Here is an 18,421-nt window from a genome sequence, read left to right on the forward strand (position 1 = left end):
TCTTTATGGTGGCCTACAAAACCCTGTGAAATCTAGCTTTGTGCTGTCACTGTGACCAGAACTCCTAACACTCTTGCTCACTTTGCTTCAGCCACACTGGATGTGGTATGTGCATGTGCATATGTTTTATCTACAAATAGTCATTGAGTGCCTAGGCTGTTCCAGGCATTTGGGATATAACAAGAAGAAAACAAGTGAGAGTCCCTACCTCTTGGAGCTTACTCTAGAGGGAGGAGACAGTTAACACAGAATAATAAGTATTCAGATATTTGTTTAATATTGTACATAAGGTATATATGAGACAGGTCTACTTCTTTATGAGAATTTATAATCTAATTAGAGAGCTAGAATATACACATTAGGGTTTTCATTATACATTTCCTTATTATTTAAATTAACAATATCTTCTAATTTTCACATTCTTTCAGCTTGTGCTGCTTTTATTACTATAAATCAAATCTTGCCATTGGTGAATGCTTTATTCTACTTCAATCTGCTTTTTCCCAGGACTTCAGAAATTACCAGTATACATTGCCAGTAGTTCAAGGTTTGGTGGTTGATATGGAAGTTCGGAAAACTAGTATCAAAATTCCCAGCAACAGATACAATGAGGTAAGATTTATCACCAAGGCATATTTTTCATTGTTAAATACACAAATGAAAATGAAAAATATATGAGTATATATAAATTTCATTTTTTAATTGATAGTGAAGTCAGTTCATAACACTATGTGACTTAGATCAGTGATGAGGAATTTCATGACAGAAAATCAAGATGTTAGGTTTGTGATTTATTTAGTCATTAGTTGTGTCATTGATTGTGCTTTTGATACCATGGTAATCAGTGACAGATTTGCATTTTGACTAAGGTATAAAATTAACTTTATAACACTAGTGGTGGGATCTTTTCATTTTTCCCTCTTACTGTGAATATATATTATTTTTGACAATACTTAACATTTAAGCATTAACTACCAAAATGAATTTTAAGTAAGATTTCAAAAGCAAATAAATGGTTGCATTTTGAATTAATGAATGGTTCCATTTTGTAACTCTAATGCATTCTATATACACATTACAGAATGAAATAAACAGTGTTCTTTGCTGATGTGCCCTGTGAAGTCTCTTTCCTCTTTTTTTTTTTTTTTCATAAAAATATTATGAAAAGAATGTAGTTATTAGAAGCAACGAATTTGGAGCCAAAGTCCTCCACTCTTTTTGTCCTGGGAATTCTCAACTTTCTGTATTTCTCTTTGGTGGCTGCATAAGATTCTTTAGTTGATCACAGTGGCTGGCTTTAGTTGCAGGTTTTGAACCTATTAAAATGCAGATTCCATGGAAAGTCAGTAATTCTTTTTTCTTTTCTTTTTTTAAAATTGAAATTCTATTAATTAACATATAATATATTACTAGTTTCAGAGGTAGAGTTCAGTGATTCATCAGTCTCAAATAATACCCATTGCTTATTACATCACCTGTCCTCCTTAATGTCCACCCCTCCAACCCCCATCCCTTCAGCAACCTTCAGTTTGTTTCCTAAGATTAAGAGTCTCTTAATGATTTGTGTCATTCTCTGATTTTATCTTGTTTTATTTTTCCCCTCTTCCCCTATGATCCTCTATTTCGTTTATTTTTTTTTAAGATTTTATTTATTTATTTGACAGAGATCACAAGTAGGCAGAGAGGCAGGCAGAAAGAGAGGGAAGCTGGCTCCCTTCTGAGCAGAGAGCCCAATGTGGGGCTCGATCCAAGGACCCTGAAATCATGACCTGAGCCGAAGGCAGAGGCTTACTGAGCCACCCAGGTGCCCCTCTTTGTTTCGTTTCTTAAATCCACATATCAGTGAGATCATATGATAATTGTCTTTCTCTGATTAATTTATTTCACTTGCTATAACACCCTCTAGTTCCATCCACATTGTTGTAAACGACAAGAAAAAAGTCTTGCTTAAATTGAAAAGTTTCTTAAAGTTGTTTGTAAAATGTCCAATAGTAATCATATGGTTTAAAAGAAAAATCTTATGGGGCACCTGGGTGGCTCAGTGGGTTAAAGCCTCTGCCTTCGGCTCAGGTCATGATCTCAGGGTTCTGGGTTCGAGCCCCGCATCGGACTCTCTGCTCAGCGGGGAGCCTGCTTCCTCCTCTCTCTCTCTCTGCCTGCCTCTCTGCCTACTTGTGATCTCTGTCTGTCAAATAAATAAATAAAATCTTTAAAAATAAAAAAAAGAAAAATCTTATTTTGAAACTGAGTTTGATATAATAGTTAAAATTTGTTTTATTATTATTTTTAAAGATTTTATTTATTTGCCCAAGAGAGAGCATGTGCTTGAGCTGGTGCATGTGCACATGCAAGCAGGGAGAGTAGCAGGCAGAGAGAGGGAGAAGCAGGCTCCCCGCTGAGCAGGGAGCCCATTGGGATGCGGGGCTCCAACCCAGGACCCTGGGATAATGACTTGAGCCAAAGGCAACTGACTGAGCCACCCTGGTGTCCCAAAATTTATTTTATTAGAAGGCTGGTAAGTCTGCAGTTATTACTTCTGCTATTTCTTGGTATAAAGTAAACTACCTCCTTCCCTCTCCTTTTTTCATTTTTTCCTTCTTTCTTTTTTTTCCCTTCATTCAGCCACTTATTCATCATTCAATTGTATACTCAATTTTTACTTTCACTTAGAATCATGTAAATGTCTTACTGGATTTATAAACTCAGGAGAATGAGTTTTATGAGAATGACCTACGTGAAGAAAGCTTTTATCCATGGCTTTCAATACAATGGCTTTTTTCAGGACAGTAGAAAATAGTAGCTAGAATGTGTACTTTATTTTTTCCTGTGATGCAATTAACAGTTTTTATCTATTAGATAGTCCTACCTTGGAATATCAATAAGTAATAGACTAGACTAGGTAGTGTCAAATCTTTAAAATGAATGATTTTTAAATAATTTAAGTAGTCTTATCTAAGTACTATCTAAGTAGTCTTTTTTTAAAAAATTTTATTTATTTATTTGAGAGAGAGATATCACAAGTAGGCAGAGAGGCAAGCAGAGAGAGAAAGGGAAGCAGGCTCCCTGCTGAGCAGAGAGCCTGACGTGGGGCTCGAGCCCAGGAGCCCCAGGAGCTGAGACCATGACCTGAGCCGAAGGCAGAGGCTTAACCCACTGAGCCACCCAGGTGCCCCATGCCCTAAATAGTCTTAAAAGAGATATGCTTTGAAAACACATTTATTTCTCAAATTTGAAAGTTTTTTTGTTTCACAAACATTTATTAAATATACTCTGTGATATGAAATACAAAGATGAGTTAAGAACATGATGCTTGCCTTCTGGGAGCCTATTGTCCAGAAGTAAGATAATCAGATGTCTTCTTCAGTAAATAATATACGTGGCTATCCTTGATGTTTACAGTATGGTGCTTGGGTTGGATCTGTTTATAAAAGTGTATCTGTAAAAAGCTATGAGGCCTCCGTAGTTAATTCAGTACCGACCTAGGACATTTATGACAACTGCCATTTATATTACCTGTCTTTATCTGCCTCCTAGGTTTATGGTTGTGCAGGTTCAGATATCTTTTTTCAAAAACAGTAACTGTATTTCTTATTGTTTATTATATTTCATTTTCAATAAAGTTTACCAACTATATATTATTTATTTTCCTTATTTGATTTAGCAGACTGACTTCCCTTCTAATTGTTTTTATTTCAACTCATATTTTATGTTTGTTTATTTCAACTCAGTTCAATATTTCTCTCTCAATCTTGGATATTTGAATTGTGTTGGTAATAATTCTTCACTTTGTAGCTGAAAAAAATAATTCTTATATATTATTTACTCGTGATAATATTCTATTTTTCCTTTTATTTACTTTTCTTTGTTGATACCTATAGTCTTCCTTATTTTCTAGACTGTGTTCTCTATTGCTCTAAAGCCTTTGCAAAAGCTATTTCCTTATTGATGCACACTTTCCCTGTTCATTACCTGCCTAACTCTCACTCATTTTTCAGGTGTCAGCTTAGATGACAGATAAGCTTTTAGTTAACTCCCAGTGGGGATAACTCTCCCCTGTTATAAACATCTCTAGAATTCTACACATACTGTGTGTGTAGTATTCATTATATTTGCACTTCCTTCTTTAGTGTCTGTTTTCTCTACCAGACTTCTTCTTCTTCTTCTTCTTTTTTTTTTAAGATTTTATTTATTTGTTTGACAGATAACAGACAAATAAACACATTTATTTCTCTATATATAGAGAAATATATTGTTGTTTGTAAAATGTCTCTCTCTCCCTCTGCAGAGGGAGAGGGAGAAGCAGGGTCTCTGCTGAGCAGGGAGCTTGATGCAGGGCTCAATCCCAGGACCCTGGGATCATGACCTGAGCCAAATGCAGATGCTCAACTGACTGAGCCACCCTGGTGCCCTTCTACCAGACTTATTTCAGTGAGGAACTATGTCTGTCTTGTTTACCACTGTTATCATTAGCAGACTGCCTAGTAAAGAGTAATTGCATGAGAAATATCTATTGAATGAAGACATGAAACAGAACTAATATAGATAAAACGATGTGAAAACAAGTGCTAAAACTTATTGCAAGTTTACTAAAAGTTTAGAGAAAGGAGAGCTCTAATAATTGGAGCAGTCAGGAATATTCCTTTATTTCCTGTTGATCCTGAATCCCTAACAGCCAGAGCAGCATGTTCCATGCAGGACAGGTTTGTAAATGTTCATGTAAATGTCACATAAATGTAAATGGACAGTGAATGATGTTCAGGCACGAGAAAGAGAAGGGTGGAAAATAACAAGTGAAAAGGGTGATAGATGCCTGCAGAAAAAAGGCAGGAAAGCACCAGGGATGGACATGTTTTGAAAGGAGGATAGAAGACAGCAATCTGCCCAGTGAAGAGGAGGCTAAACTGGACTGAGAGATAAAGCTGTGCAAAGAAACTCCTGGGTTTTCAAAGGCCTTTAGAAGTCAAGCAAAGGAATCTAGACTTTAATATGATAATCTGTAAATAGATTGTACAGGTTCTAAAGCAGAGAAGTGACTTAATGAAAGTGAGCTTTAGAAACCTCAGTTTTGGCAACTATATGTAAACTGTGGAGAGAGGGGGCCACTAAGGAAAGATTTTAAGCTTAGAAAGCTAGAAGACAGTACTTCTGGCAGCATGGAAAATTTAATAAATGAAGTAGTCTTTGTGTGTAAATTCTCTAATCTCCTTCATCAAGGCCACTCAAGCTCTCTGTTGATTTAGGTAACCCTACTCATGTTACGATGATGAGATTATTTTGGTCATTGTAGTAACTAACATGTATTGTTAGTTATATTAAGTTAATGTTGTATCATTTATTGAAGTATACTATGTAGCAGGCACTATGTATTTTTACACTATCTCTATGAGATTGGTATGTTTAATTCCTTTTAATAGTTGAGGATATTAAGGCATAGAACTAGCAGGTGGTGGAGCCATAATCAAACCTAGGCAGTCTGGTTCCAGTGTCCTTACTCCTAGTCACTATACTAAACTGATTTTTATAGACATCATTTTAACAATTATCAATATAACTTTAGGGCCTTTAGTGAGGTAGTCAAATTTAAATGAAGCTGTTAGAATGAGCCCTAATCCAGTATAACTGATGTCCTTATAATAAGGGGAAATTTGGACCCATACACTTACGAAGGGAAGATGATATAGAGAGACATTAAGGAGAAGGTGACCACCTACAAGTCAGGGAGAGAAGCCCAGAACAAATCCTTCTTTTACAGCCCTCAAATGGAACCAGTTCAGCCAACATCTTGATTTTGGACTTTCAGCCTCCAGAACTGTGAGACAATACATTTCTGTTGTTTAAGCCATCCACTTTGTGGTACATTGTTATAGCAGTTTTGACACATTCACACACAGGTCCACTTTAATAGCTGAAATGTCAAATGAAGTAAGTAAAAAAAGAAAGAAAGAGGTCAGTGGGGCAGAGAAGTTGAGCTCTGTGATTGCCCTACTTTACTGTCTATTGTTTCCAGGCCATAGTGCAGGTAGGGGAAACCCAAACTGAACCTGAGGTCTCTCTGAGTTGAAGAGAGAATTGAGAATGTAGGGAGGTCATAATGGCTAGAATTTGCAAAACAGATTGCTGGAAATAAAAGAACTCTGGAAATACACAGGAGGTTCCCACTGTGTCTTCAGCTGACTACTAATCAGTGTATATATGTGAGAAAAATACTGGAAAGATACAAGTAAAACAATTCCTACAAGGCCAGGCATAGTTTGTGTTCTTACCGGCTAGAATGAACTAGGGGCAGATTATTCCTACCAAACAAGTTATCCATAGGTTCAGGTTGCCCTGATCCTACCTACCAAGCTTAAGAGAAAGGCTTAGCAGGATGAAGGAAAGAGCATGTTAAGGATAGACATGGAAAATATCAAAAGACCCAAATTGGATTTCAAGAAATGAAAATGACAATGAAATGAAAAATACGCTGTATGAATTTAATGGTAGATTAGACACTGCCAAAGAAAAAATTAGTAAACTTAAAAACATAGTGATAGAAACTATCCAAATGAGACATAAAGAGAAAAGACTGAAAAATTAAATGAACAGCACATGATTGAACTGTGGGAGATGTTAGTTGGCCTAGCACTATAATTGAAGTCCTCAAGGAGACAAGAGGTAAGTAAACAACAAATATTTGAAAACTCAGTAATCAGAAATTTTTTAAATTAGAAGTATAAAGCCATATATTCAGGAAGCTCAATGAATTCCAGTTGTAGAAAGCATGATGAGAACTACATTAAGGAACATTATAATCATCTTAATCAAACTGCTTAACACCAGAGCTAAAGAGAAGAATCTTAAAAGCAACTAGAGAAAAAATATCCACATTGTATGCTGAGGAACAAATATAAGAATAATAGCAGACTGCTTATCAAAACAATTCAAGCCACAAGAAAGTACAGTGAATCTTTAAAATACTGGGGAAAAAACCATCAACTTATACCCAGTAAAAAATGTGTTTCAAAAAGCAAAATGCTTTTTCAGAACTATAAGAGCCAAAAGAATCTTTTACCAGTAGACCTATTTTATAAGAAGTGTTAAAGGAAGTCCTTCATGGAGAATACCAAATAATGGAACTCTGGATCTTCATATAGGAGTATAGAGCAACAGAAATGGTAAATATGTAGGTAAATATAAAATCTCTTTAAAGGACAGTTGTTTAGGGGCACCTGGGTGGCTCCGTGGGTTAAGGCCTCTGCCTTCGGCTCAGGTCATGATCCCAGGGTCCTGGGATCGAGCCCCACATTGGGTTTTCTGCTCTGCAGGGAGCCTGCTTCCTCCTCTCTCTCTGCCTGCCTCTCTGCCTACTTGTGATCTCAGTCTGTCAAATAAATAAAATCTTTAAAAAAAAATAAATAAAAGACAGTTGTTTAAAACAAAAATCATAAAATGTATCGTGGAGTTTATAACATATGTAGAAATAAAATGCATGACAAAAATACCACAAAAGCCAGGGAAGGGGAAATGGAAGTAGACAGGTATAAAGTTCTTAAATGTCATAGGATATGGTATATTACTTGAAATTAGATTGATAAGTTAAAGATATAAACCCAAAAGCAACCACTAGAAAAACTAAAGAGGGATAGCTAATGAGCCAATAAAGAAGATAAACTAGAATCATATAAGGACTGAAAAAGAAGAAAAAGAAAAGGAGATGGTACAAGTAGAAAATAAATAGCAAGATGTTAGATTTAAGTCTAACCGTATTAGGGACACCTGGGTGGCTCAGTTGGTTGGGCGGCTGCCTTCGGCTCAGGTCATGATCCCAGCAACCTGGGATAAAGTCCCACATCGGGCTCCTTGCTCGGCAGGGAGCCTGCTTCACCCTCTGCCTCTGCCTGCCACTCTGTCTGCCTGTGCTTGCTCTCTCTCTCTCTCTCTAATAAATAAATAAAATCTTTTTAATATATCAACCAATCAATCAATCAATCTAACCGTATCAGTAATCAGTTATATATAAATGGTCTAAACATCCTCAATTAAAAGACAGAGATCATCAGATTGGATGCATAAGCAAGATTTACCTCTGTGCTATGAATAAGAAAACCACTTGAAATATGACAAATAGTTTAAATGTAAAAGGGTGGAAAATGATATACCATGGTAATACTAATCAAAAGAAAGCTTGAGTGGATAGAGTACTATCAAAGTGTATTTCAGAATGAAAAGTATTACCAGGAATAGAAAGTTTCATAATTATTAAGGGATCAGTTCATCAAAAGGATGTAACAGTCCTAGACATTTATGCATTAATAACTGAGCTTCAAAATTCTTGAAGCAAGAAATGATAGAACTATAAGGGTAAATAGACAAATCTATGACTATATTTGGAGATTTCAATATCCCTGATTTAGTAATTGTTCAAAGTAGACAGAAAATCAGAAATACAGAAAACTTTAACACTGTCAACCAATTCAACTTGAGTGGTTTTTATAGAACACTCCACCCAAAAGCAGCAGAGAGCACACTTTCTTTTCCAGTGTACGTAGAACATTAGAAGATAGGCCATATTCTGTGGTATAAAACAAGTCCTGATAAATTTAAAATGATTCAAATTATACAAAATGTGGTCTCTGACAACAATAGTATTAAATTAGAAATCAATATCAGAAAGATCTCTAGAAAAATCCCCAAATATTTGGAAACAAAATACACACTTTTCAATAATCTATGGGTCAAAGAAGAAAGCCAAAGGCAATTAGAAAATATTTAGAGCTGTTTGAAAATGAAAACATGGCATATCAAAATTTGTGGGATGCAGCTAAAACAGTGATTAGAGAGAAATTGAAAGCATTGATTTTTATAGTAGGGGGGAAAAAGACATTTCAAATCGATGACCTAATCTTCTACCTTAGGAAATTAGAAAGGGAAGAATAAAATACAAAGTAAATGGAAGAAAGAAAATAATAAAGACAATACCAGCAGTTCATAAAGTAGAAGACAAAAAAAAAAAAAAATGAACCCATGGTTGCCAGGATAGCTGTCAGTTAAGCATCTGCCTTCTGCTCAGGTTATGATCCTAGGGCACTGGGATGGAGCCCTACGTCGGGCTCCCTGCTTAGTAGGGAGCCTGCTTCTCCTTCTCCCTCAGTCCCTCCCTCGATTGTGCTCGTTTGCTCTTTCTCAAATAAATAAAATCTTAAAAAAAAAATGAAACCAAAAGCTAGTTCTTTTTTTTTTTTTTTAAGATTTTATTTATTGATTTGAGAGAGAGACAGTGAGAGAGAGCATGAGCAAGGAGAAGGTCAGAGAGAGAAGCAGACTCCCTGCAGAGCCGGGAGCCTGATGCGGGACTCGATCCCGGGACTCCAGGATCATGACCTGAGCCGAAGGCAGTCGTCCAACCAACTGAGCCACCCAGGCGTCCCTAGTTCTTGAGATCAATAAAATTGACAGACTTATAATCAGACTGTTTGGGCTGATGGCCCAAGACTGATAATCAAGAACACGAAATACCATTATGAGATGTGAAAGGGAGTTATCAATATCCGTCCTGTAGACAGTAAGCAACAAGGGTTTATTATGAATATATTTGTGCCAGTAAATGTTCAGCTTAGCCAAAATGGGCATACCATGAATTTTCTTGTATTTATTGAATATCCCTGTATTTATTGAAAGAATTGAATTTATTGTCACAAACCTTCCTACAAAAGCAGAGATTCCAGGGTTCCTGGGTGGCTCAGTCAGAGAAGTGTCTAACTTCAGCTCAGATCATGATCTGAGGATATTAATGTTCCTATATTAATGTTCTTGGCATTAAGCCCTACATTTGGTTCCATGCTCAGTGGGGAGTCTGCTTCACTCTCCCTCAGTCTCCTCCCCCCAACTCATGCTTTCCCTCTCTCTCAAATGATCTTTAAAAAAAAAAAAAAAAAGGGCATAGGTCCAGATGCTTTCCCTTGTGACTTTTACTAAACAACAAAGGAGGAAGTAACACCACTTCTGAAAAAAAACCACTCAGAAAATAGATGAGGAGGGAATCTCATTCTATAAAGCCAGCATTACACTAGTAACAAAACCAGGGGGGGAAAATTACAAGAAATGAAAACTGCAGACCTGTATCCCTCATGAAGATAGTTGCATAAATATGTAACAGGTTTTTAGTAAATACAGTCCAGCAAAACACAAAATGATAGGGTACATCATGACTAAGTGGGGTTTATTCCAAGAATGCTAAGTTGGTTTAACATTCAAAAATCAATCTGTAACTCACCATATTAGCAGGATATAAAAAGGTGAATCACATGGTGGAGAAAAAGGATTGACAAAATTCTACTTTCATTCAAAATGTGTATGTGTGTGTATATATATCTTGGCAGTCCAACAGTAGAAGAGAACTTCTACAACTTAATAAACACATCTACGAAAAACCTACAATTAGTTTATCAAATGGTGACAGAATAAATGCTTCCTGTTTAAGATTAAGAACAAGGAGAGGATGTCTACTCTTATTTCTGTTCAACATTTAGTGGAACTTCTAGCCAATGTAATAAGACGAGAATAGACAAAATTAGAACAAGAAGACAAAATAAGATGAATATAGACTGGAAAAAAGATTGTTTTTCTTCACAGATAACATGATTATTTACTATGTAGGAAATCCTACTCTCTCTCTACAAAAGGGCTACCAGATCTAATAAGTGAATTTAGCAAGATCCTTTTGTAAAAATCAGTCATATTTCTGTACACTAATAATAAACATTCAGAAATTAGAATTTATGGGGCACCTGAGTGGTTCAGTCAAGCCTCTGACTTGACTTCAGCTTAAGCCTCTGACTTGACTTCATTTAAGCTTCTGACTTGACTTCAGCTCAGGTCATGAGCCCATGGATCATGAGATTGAGCCCCACATTGGGCTCTGTGCTCAGTGTGGAGTCTGCTTTAGATTCTTTCACCCCCCACCCCCCTCCTGCTCTCTTTCTCTCTCTCAAGTAAAGAAAATCTTAAAAAAATAAAGAAGACCCAAATAAGTGAAAAGAGATACTGTGTTTATGGATTGGAAGATTCAGTCTTGTTAAGATGTCGGTTGTCCCCAGATTGATGTGTAGCTTCAACACAATCCCAGTCAAAATGCCAGCGGGGTTTTGTTGTTGTTTTAAATTGAGGTGCTGAGTTTAAAATTTATATGGATATACAAGGAACATAGAATAGCTAAAACAACTTTTTAAAAAGATTTTTATTTATTTGACAGAGATCCCAAGTAGGCAGAGAGGCAGGCAGAGAGAGATGGGGGAAGCAGGCTCTCTGCTGAGCAGAGAGCTGGATGTGGGGCTCGATCCCAGGGCCCTGAGATCATGACCTGAGCCGAAGGCAGAGGCCTAACCCATTGAGCCACCCAGGCACCCCTGAAACAACTTTTAAAAAAAATATATTTATTATTTGACAGCGAGAGCATGAGCGAAGTGGGGGGCAGTGGAGGGTCAGAGGAAGAGGGAGAAGCAGACTTCCTGCTGAGCAGGGAGCCTCATGTAGGGCTTAGTTGCAGGACCCTGGGATCATGACCTGAACTGAAGGCAGATGCTTAACTGACTGAGCCACCCAAATGCCCCTAGCCAAAACAACTTCGAAAAAAAGACATAATTCAAGTACTTGTACTACCTGATGTTAAAGCTTATTTAAAAGGTAGAGTAATCAAGATGGTATTATTTTGCTGTAAATGCATACATATAGATCAATGGAACAGAGTTGAGAGTGATTTCAAATGCTCTTTTTATGGGGGTATACACATGTCAAAATTCATCAGATCGTACATTTTAAATATGAATGTTTTGTCAATTTTAAATATAATTGTAAAAAATCAGGGGCGCCTGGGTGGCTCAGTGGGTTAAAGCCTGTGCCTTGGGCTCAGGTCATGATCCCAGTCCTGGGATCGCCCCGCATCTGCCTCTCTGCTCAGCGGGGAGCCTGCTTCCTCCTCTCTCTCTGCCTGCCTCTCTGCCTACTTGTGATCTCTGTCTCTCAAATAAATAAATAAATAAAATCTTAAAAAAAAAAAATCAGGTTTGTTTTTTTTTTTTTAAACATAGTGTGCATTCAACCTATTATCAGGTTGCTGTGGGAATAGAGCAAAGAATTAGCCTAATGTCAAAATCTCAAGTCTCAGATGTTTTGTTAATCCTTTACTCAGGTACCAAAGAATAGAGAAATTTATGTTGGTTGTGATAAAATGCAAGACTCTGTGAAATTATATGTCTGTACAATTCCCCATCTAGTATAATTTAGGCTGGATGGCCTCTTGAGATTCCTTCCCATTCTGTGATACTGAAATAGGAGCTTTGGTTTATTTTAATTCAAGGCTACACATACTCTTCAGAGAAATGTGAACCTACAAAAGCATGATTTCATAGGTTCATTGTAGCACTAGCAAGAACAGATGGCCCTAAAATCTGTCTGAGGAATGTTTTATTTTCTGGCTTTCAAAGAATACATTTCTTTTCTCTTAGGGGAAGAAGAGCTGATAGTCTTCTTTTCAAAAGAATGAAAGGAGTTGCAAATCCAACAATAGATTAAAAAAATTATTCACCAATGGGGCGCCTGGGTGGCTCAGTGGGTTAAGCCTCTGCCTTCAGCTCAGGTCATGATCCCAGGGTCCTGGGATCGAGCCCCGCATCAGGCTCTCTGCTCAGTGGGGAGCCTGCTTCCTCCTCTCTCTCTGCCTGCCTCTCTGCCTACTTGTGATCTCTGTCTGTCAAATAAATAAGTAAAATCTTAAAAAAAAAAGATTTTATTAAAAAAAAATTGTTCACCAAAAAAAAATTATTCACCATGATCAAGTAGGATTTATTCCTGGGATGCAAATGTGGTTCAATATTCACAAATCAATCAGTGTGATAGATCACATCAGTAAGAGAAAGGATAACCATATGATCACTTCAGTAGATGTAGAAAAAGCATTTGACAAAGTACAACATCCATTCATGATAATAGTCCTCCACAAAGTAGGTTTAGAGGGAATGTACCACAGGACTTGAAGATGGGTGCTAGCTTCAGGACACAGGTGAACTCCAGCTGATGGGAAAGATGTTTATATTGTTGCAGAATATCTCCAGGCAAGGATATTCCTCTCTATTCCATCATTACTCAACTCAGTGTTCTTTTCTCAGTTCCATTTCTTTTCCTTCACTCATGATTTTCTCTTTATCCGAATTCATAGCCAATTCAAATGTTTTACCTTTTAGGAATCCTTCCTAGATTCTCCATTCCCCAGACAGTATCATTCTTTCTTTCCTCTGTTTTCCTAGCTTTCTTTATTCATGTAACTTGTATAGCTGATGACTATGAAACCCCTTCTGCTCTGAATTTTGAGTCCCCTGAGGACAGAGAGTCTCTCTTTCTTTCTTCATTTTATCTCTGGTACAGGGCTTTCATAAATTTTCCATGTCCCTGCAATATCTTTCTACCTAAAGTCATTGTCAATCACTTGATAAATGTTTATAGAATTAATTTGTTAAAATTTATTAGGTACCTAATCTATGGGATACTGCAATTATATATGAACCAAAAAAAAATTTTTAAATCATGCTAACAACATTTACTCTCCATATAACTTCATGAATAAGACAAACCCTCCAAATCCATCCCTATTTAATATGATTAACTAATTAGTATATTCAGCAAATATTTATTGAGCACCTACTGTAAACAAGGCCCTGTGCCAAGCCTTACACAATATATAGAAATTGTAGCTATTCCTCAGGGTCTTTGGAACTTCCGTGCATATAAATTCCTTTCCACTTTAAATCAGAAGATTAAATAAACTGTCCTTTTAACATGAGATCCAGGAAATTGAAGGATGTGGCACGTTAATTCAGAGATGGATTAGATGTTATAACTCTTCATATATTCCTTGACACAATCATTCCTAGAATTGTATTCTTTTAACTGGCTTAACAATTATAATCTTCGGGTATGGCTAGACTCTGGGGTGGGAAACACAGGAAGAAAAAGCTTCTGGGGCACCTGGGTGGCTCAGTGAGTTAAAGCCTCTGCCTTCGGCTCAGGTCATGATCCCAGGGTCCTGGGATTGAGCCCCGCATCAGGCTTTCTGCTCAGCGGAGAGCCTGCTTCCCCCTCTCTCTCTGCCTGCCTCTCTGCGTACTTGTGATCTCTGTCTGTCAAAATAAATAAATTTAAAAAAAAGAAAAAAAAAAGCTTTTGTACCTGCACTTGATATGCTAAAATAGCCTTTTGAGATAAGACCTGAGTAGCATTTAGCTCAGTTCCTGGCTCAAGGTTAACCTTCCATGGATGCTAACTATTTTGCACATACTGTTGTCACAGCAATTGTTTCCTTGCCTTTTACTGGTATGTCATTTTCACTAATTCGCGAGTTTTTAGGAAGGGTCTGAATCCCATTATCTTGTAAGAGATACTTGGTTGAATTACTTGCTACTGATTTTTAGGTTGCTTTACAATTTTATAAGCAGAGTAGAGGAAACAGGTCTACAAATTTTAGTGTAAACACTTCATCAGTACTTACTGTGTTCTTGGTGCTGTTCTAAGCACTTTATAAATATTTATTTATTTAATCCTCATAACTGTATGAAATAGTTACTTTTATTATCACCTCTACAGAGGAGGAAACAGACACAGAAAATCAAGTAACTTGCCCAAAGGCACACAGAGTTAATAGCAAAGCCCAGTAATGCAGGCAGTCTGGCTTGAATTCTTGTTCTTAATCATAATCCAAAGCTGAATGTTGATGATTTAAGAAGTACAGTGTGCTATGGCAGTTCAAAGAAGGAAGGAATCATACTGGTGTCTGGGAATTCAAGAAGACTGCATGCAGGAATTGGTATTTTAACTAGGCCTTGTTTTGGGGGGTAGAGTTTTCAGGTGCTTGGATACAGAGGATGAAGGGGAAGGCTAAAGAGCTCAGAGATGGGAAATGGTAGCACATCAAGAAGTAGTCCTGCAAATAAGGATATGGTAGGAAGGGAAGCAAGACAGGAAAGCTGGTTTGGAGTAAGAGCATGGGAAGCTAGTTATTTTGAGCAGAGGACAGGGTAGAAAAATTGACATGATCAGCGTTGTGCTTTGGTAAATATGGAAACATTGTGTGAAATGAATCAGAACTGACAAGGAATGACTACAGAAAAACCTTATTGTCCAGAAAAGAGGTAGTTATATCTTTTTTTCTTTTAATTTTTATTTATTTATTTGGCAGACAGAGATCACAAGTAGGCAGAGAGGCAGGCAGAGAGAGAGGAAGGGAAGCAGGCTCCCTGCCAAGCAGAGAGCCCGATGCGGGGCTTGATCCCAGGACCCTGGGATCGTGACCTGAGCTGAAAGCAGAGGCTTTAATCCACTGAGCCACCCAGGCGCCCCAAGAGGTAGTTATATCTTGAACTCTGGGAAAAATAGGAATAGATAGAGGAGATATTACAGAGTTTGAATCAATAGAGCAGAGAAATAGCACAACTAGAAAGTTGCATATTTGTTATATCCTATGACAAAAGTAACTTTATTTTATGGTCAGCAAAGTCCTTTGCATATCTGGGAAACTCTTGGGATATATGCACGTGATTTTAAGAAGGTAAAAGTGTTCATTTATAAAGAAGTATGAAGTTTGTTTATCTCATTGGGCTTGAAATTGACATCTGGGGAAATTATTTCTTAGAAGCTAGCTAATTTATTTAGAATGTCTGAATTGAGAATATTTCTTAATCTGCTTAGTGTAGACAAAGTTAGAAACTACTTTAGCCTAATGATTTAGAAGAAATGATAGATATAACATTCTTTAAATTTATTTATTTATTTTTACTTTTACTTTTTTTATTTTTTAACATTCTTTAAATTGCTGTGTGTGGGGATGCCTGATGTGCTCAGACAGTAGAGCATTCGACTCTTGATCTTGGGATCATGTGTTTGAGCCTTGTGGTTGGGATAGAGTTTACTTAAAAAAAAAAAAATTACCTGGGGCAAATAATATGTTAATTAAAAAATTATATGTGATTATAGCAGTTCTTCATGTGATACAAATATAAACTGCAAATGAGAACCTAAATTAGTCTGTCAGTTGACTTTGCTAAATAGGACTCTTCTGCTGACTTACTGTGTTTACAGAAAATTTACTTAAAAGTAATCTTTGGAAAACCCTGACAGAAGTGGTTTGAATTAGTGAGGTTGATAAATATCAGTGTGAGAGGAATATTCAGTTATTATTTGGATGCCTCTGGTGATGTAGTAATATATTAAAACGCTAACTTTTTGAGAGTTATAAACAAAAAATAAAGCCAGGAGATCATGATATCTTAGAATTGTATTGGTATACTATCTAGGAATAAATTTAACCAAGAAAGTAAAAGACTTATACTTTAAAAACTACAAAACATTGCTGAAAGAAATGAAGAAAACCTAAATAAATGGGAAGACATATCATTCAGAGTGGATCTTCAGATCTAGTGCAACCCTATCAAAATTCCAGTAGCCTTTTTTTTTCCCCCAGAAAAGAAGAAGCCAGTACTCAAGTTCTTTTGGAATTGCAAGGGTCTCCAAAGCCAAAATAATCTTGTATAAGAACAAAATTGGAGGAATCATCCTTCCCATTCTCAAAACTTACTGCAAGACTACAGTTATCAAAATAGTGTGGTACTAGTATGGAATAGACTTAAGAATCCAGAAATAAATCCATACATTTATGGTCAGTTGATTTTGACAAGGGGGCCAAGACCACTTAATGGTGAAGGAATAGCCTTCAACAAACGATGCTAGGACAACTGGATTTCCACATGTAAAAGAATGAAATTGTACCCCTACTCGCCATATATCAAACTTAATTGAAAATGGATCAGTGGGGACATCTGCATGGCTCAGTCAGTTAAACATCTGCCTTCGGCTCAGGTCATGATCCTGGGGTCCTGGGATCCAGTCCCACATTGGGCTCCTGCTCAGCAGGGAGGCTATTCTCCCTCTGCCTGCTGCTCCCCCTGCTTGTGAGCTTTTTCTCTCTCTCTCTGACAAATAAATAAATAAAATCTTAAAAATGAAAATGCATCGGTGGCCTAAATATAAGAGCTAAAATGATGGAGCTCTTTGAAAAAAAAAAAAAAAAAAAAACCATGACGGTAACTTTTCTTAACTTTGGATTTGGCAATGGATTCTCAGATAATTTACAACAGGACAAGTAACAAAAGAAAAAATAGATTGGACTTAATAAAAATTAAAATATTTTTTTCATTCAAAGACATTAACAAGAAAGTAAAAAGACAGCCTACACATGGGAGAAAATATTTGCAAATCATACATCTGACAAGGGTCTGATGTCTAGAAGATATAAAGAATTCTTGTGACTCAACAACAAGACAGTCCCATTAAAAAATGGGCAAAGGGCAACTTTTTTCTAGATACGTCCCCAGAGACAAGGGAAACAAAAGCAAAAATAAACTATTGGGACTGCATCAAAATAAAAAGCTTCTGCACAGCAAAGGAAACAATCAACAAAACTAAAAGGCAACCTGTAGAATGGGAGAAGATATTTGCAAATGATTTATTCCAATAAAGGGTAAATATCCAAAATATATAAAGAAATTATCAAATTGAACACCCAAAAAACAAATAATCTAATTAAAATGGGCAGAAGACATGAATAGACATTTCTTTAAGACATCCAGATGGCCAACAGGCACATGAAAAGATGTTCGTCATCACTGTACCATCAGGGAAACAATGAGATACCACCTCACACCTGTTAGAATGGCTAAAGTCAGCAACACAGGAACAATGGGTGTTGGTGAGGATGTGGAGAAAAAGGAACACTGATGCTCCATTGGTAGGAATCCAAACTGGTACAGCCAATGTGTAAAACAGTCTGGAAGTTCCTCAAAAAGTTAAAAATAGAGGGGCTCCTGGGTGGCTCAGTGGGTTAAAGCCTCTGCCTTTGGCTCAGGTCATGATCTCAGGGTCCTGGGATCGAGCCCCACATTGGGCTCTCTGCTCAGCAGGGAGCCTGCTTCCCCTGCCCCCTTGCCTGCTGCTTTGCCTACTTGTGATCTCTGTCTGTCAAATAAATAAATAAAATCTTTAAAAAAAAAAAGTTAAAAATAGATATGGTGCCTGGGTGGCTCAGTTGATTAAGCGTTTGACTCTTGATTTTGGCTGAAGTCACGATCCCAGGGTTGTGGAATTGAGCTCTTCTTCAGGCTCTGCGCTCAGTGGGGAGTTTGCTGGAGGTTCTCCCTCTCCCTTTGCCTCTCTCCCACTCACACATGAGCACTCTCTGTCTCTCTCAAATAAATAAATCTTAAAAAAGAAAGTTAAAATTAGAACTACCCTCTGACCCAGCAATTGCAGTACTAGGTATTTACCCAAAGAATACAAAAACATGAATTCAAAGGTGTACATGCACCCCTATATTTATAGCAGCATTATTTACAATAGCCAA

The 18,421-nt window shown here is 37.0% G+C and overlaps 1 protein-coding gene across 3 annotated transcripts in view; it reads left to right on the forward strand.

Moving 5' to 3' along the window:
• ZFYVE9 (zinc finger FYVE-type containing 9) overlaps window positions 1-18,421 on the forward strand; it is a 199,929-nt gene that overhangs the window by 161,023 nt on the left and 20,485 nt on the right. For all 3 annotated transcript variants that reach the window (XM_032844103.1, XM_032844102.1, XM_032844104.1), the window contains one exon: window positions 508-612. In XM_032844103.1, coding sequence (XP_032699994.1) covers window positions 508-612 — 105 coding nt within the window. The remainder of the gene's footprint in view (window positions 1-507; window positions 613-18,421) is intronic.

The sequence above is a fragment of the Lontra canadensis genome, unplaced genomic scaffold (assembly GCF_010015895.1).
Source record: "Lontra canadensis isolate GAN:19392208 unplaced genomic scaffold, GSC_riverotter_1.0 scaffold148, whole genome shotgun sequence".
In the NCBI taxonomy this organism is placed as follows: Eukaryota; Metazoa; Chordata; class Mammalia; order Carnivora; family Mustelidae; genus Lontra; species Lontra canadensis.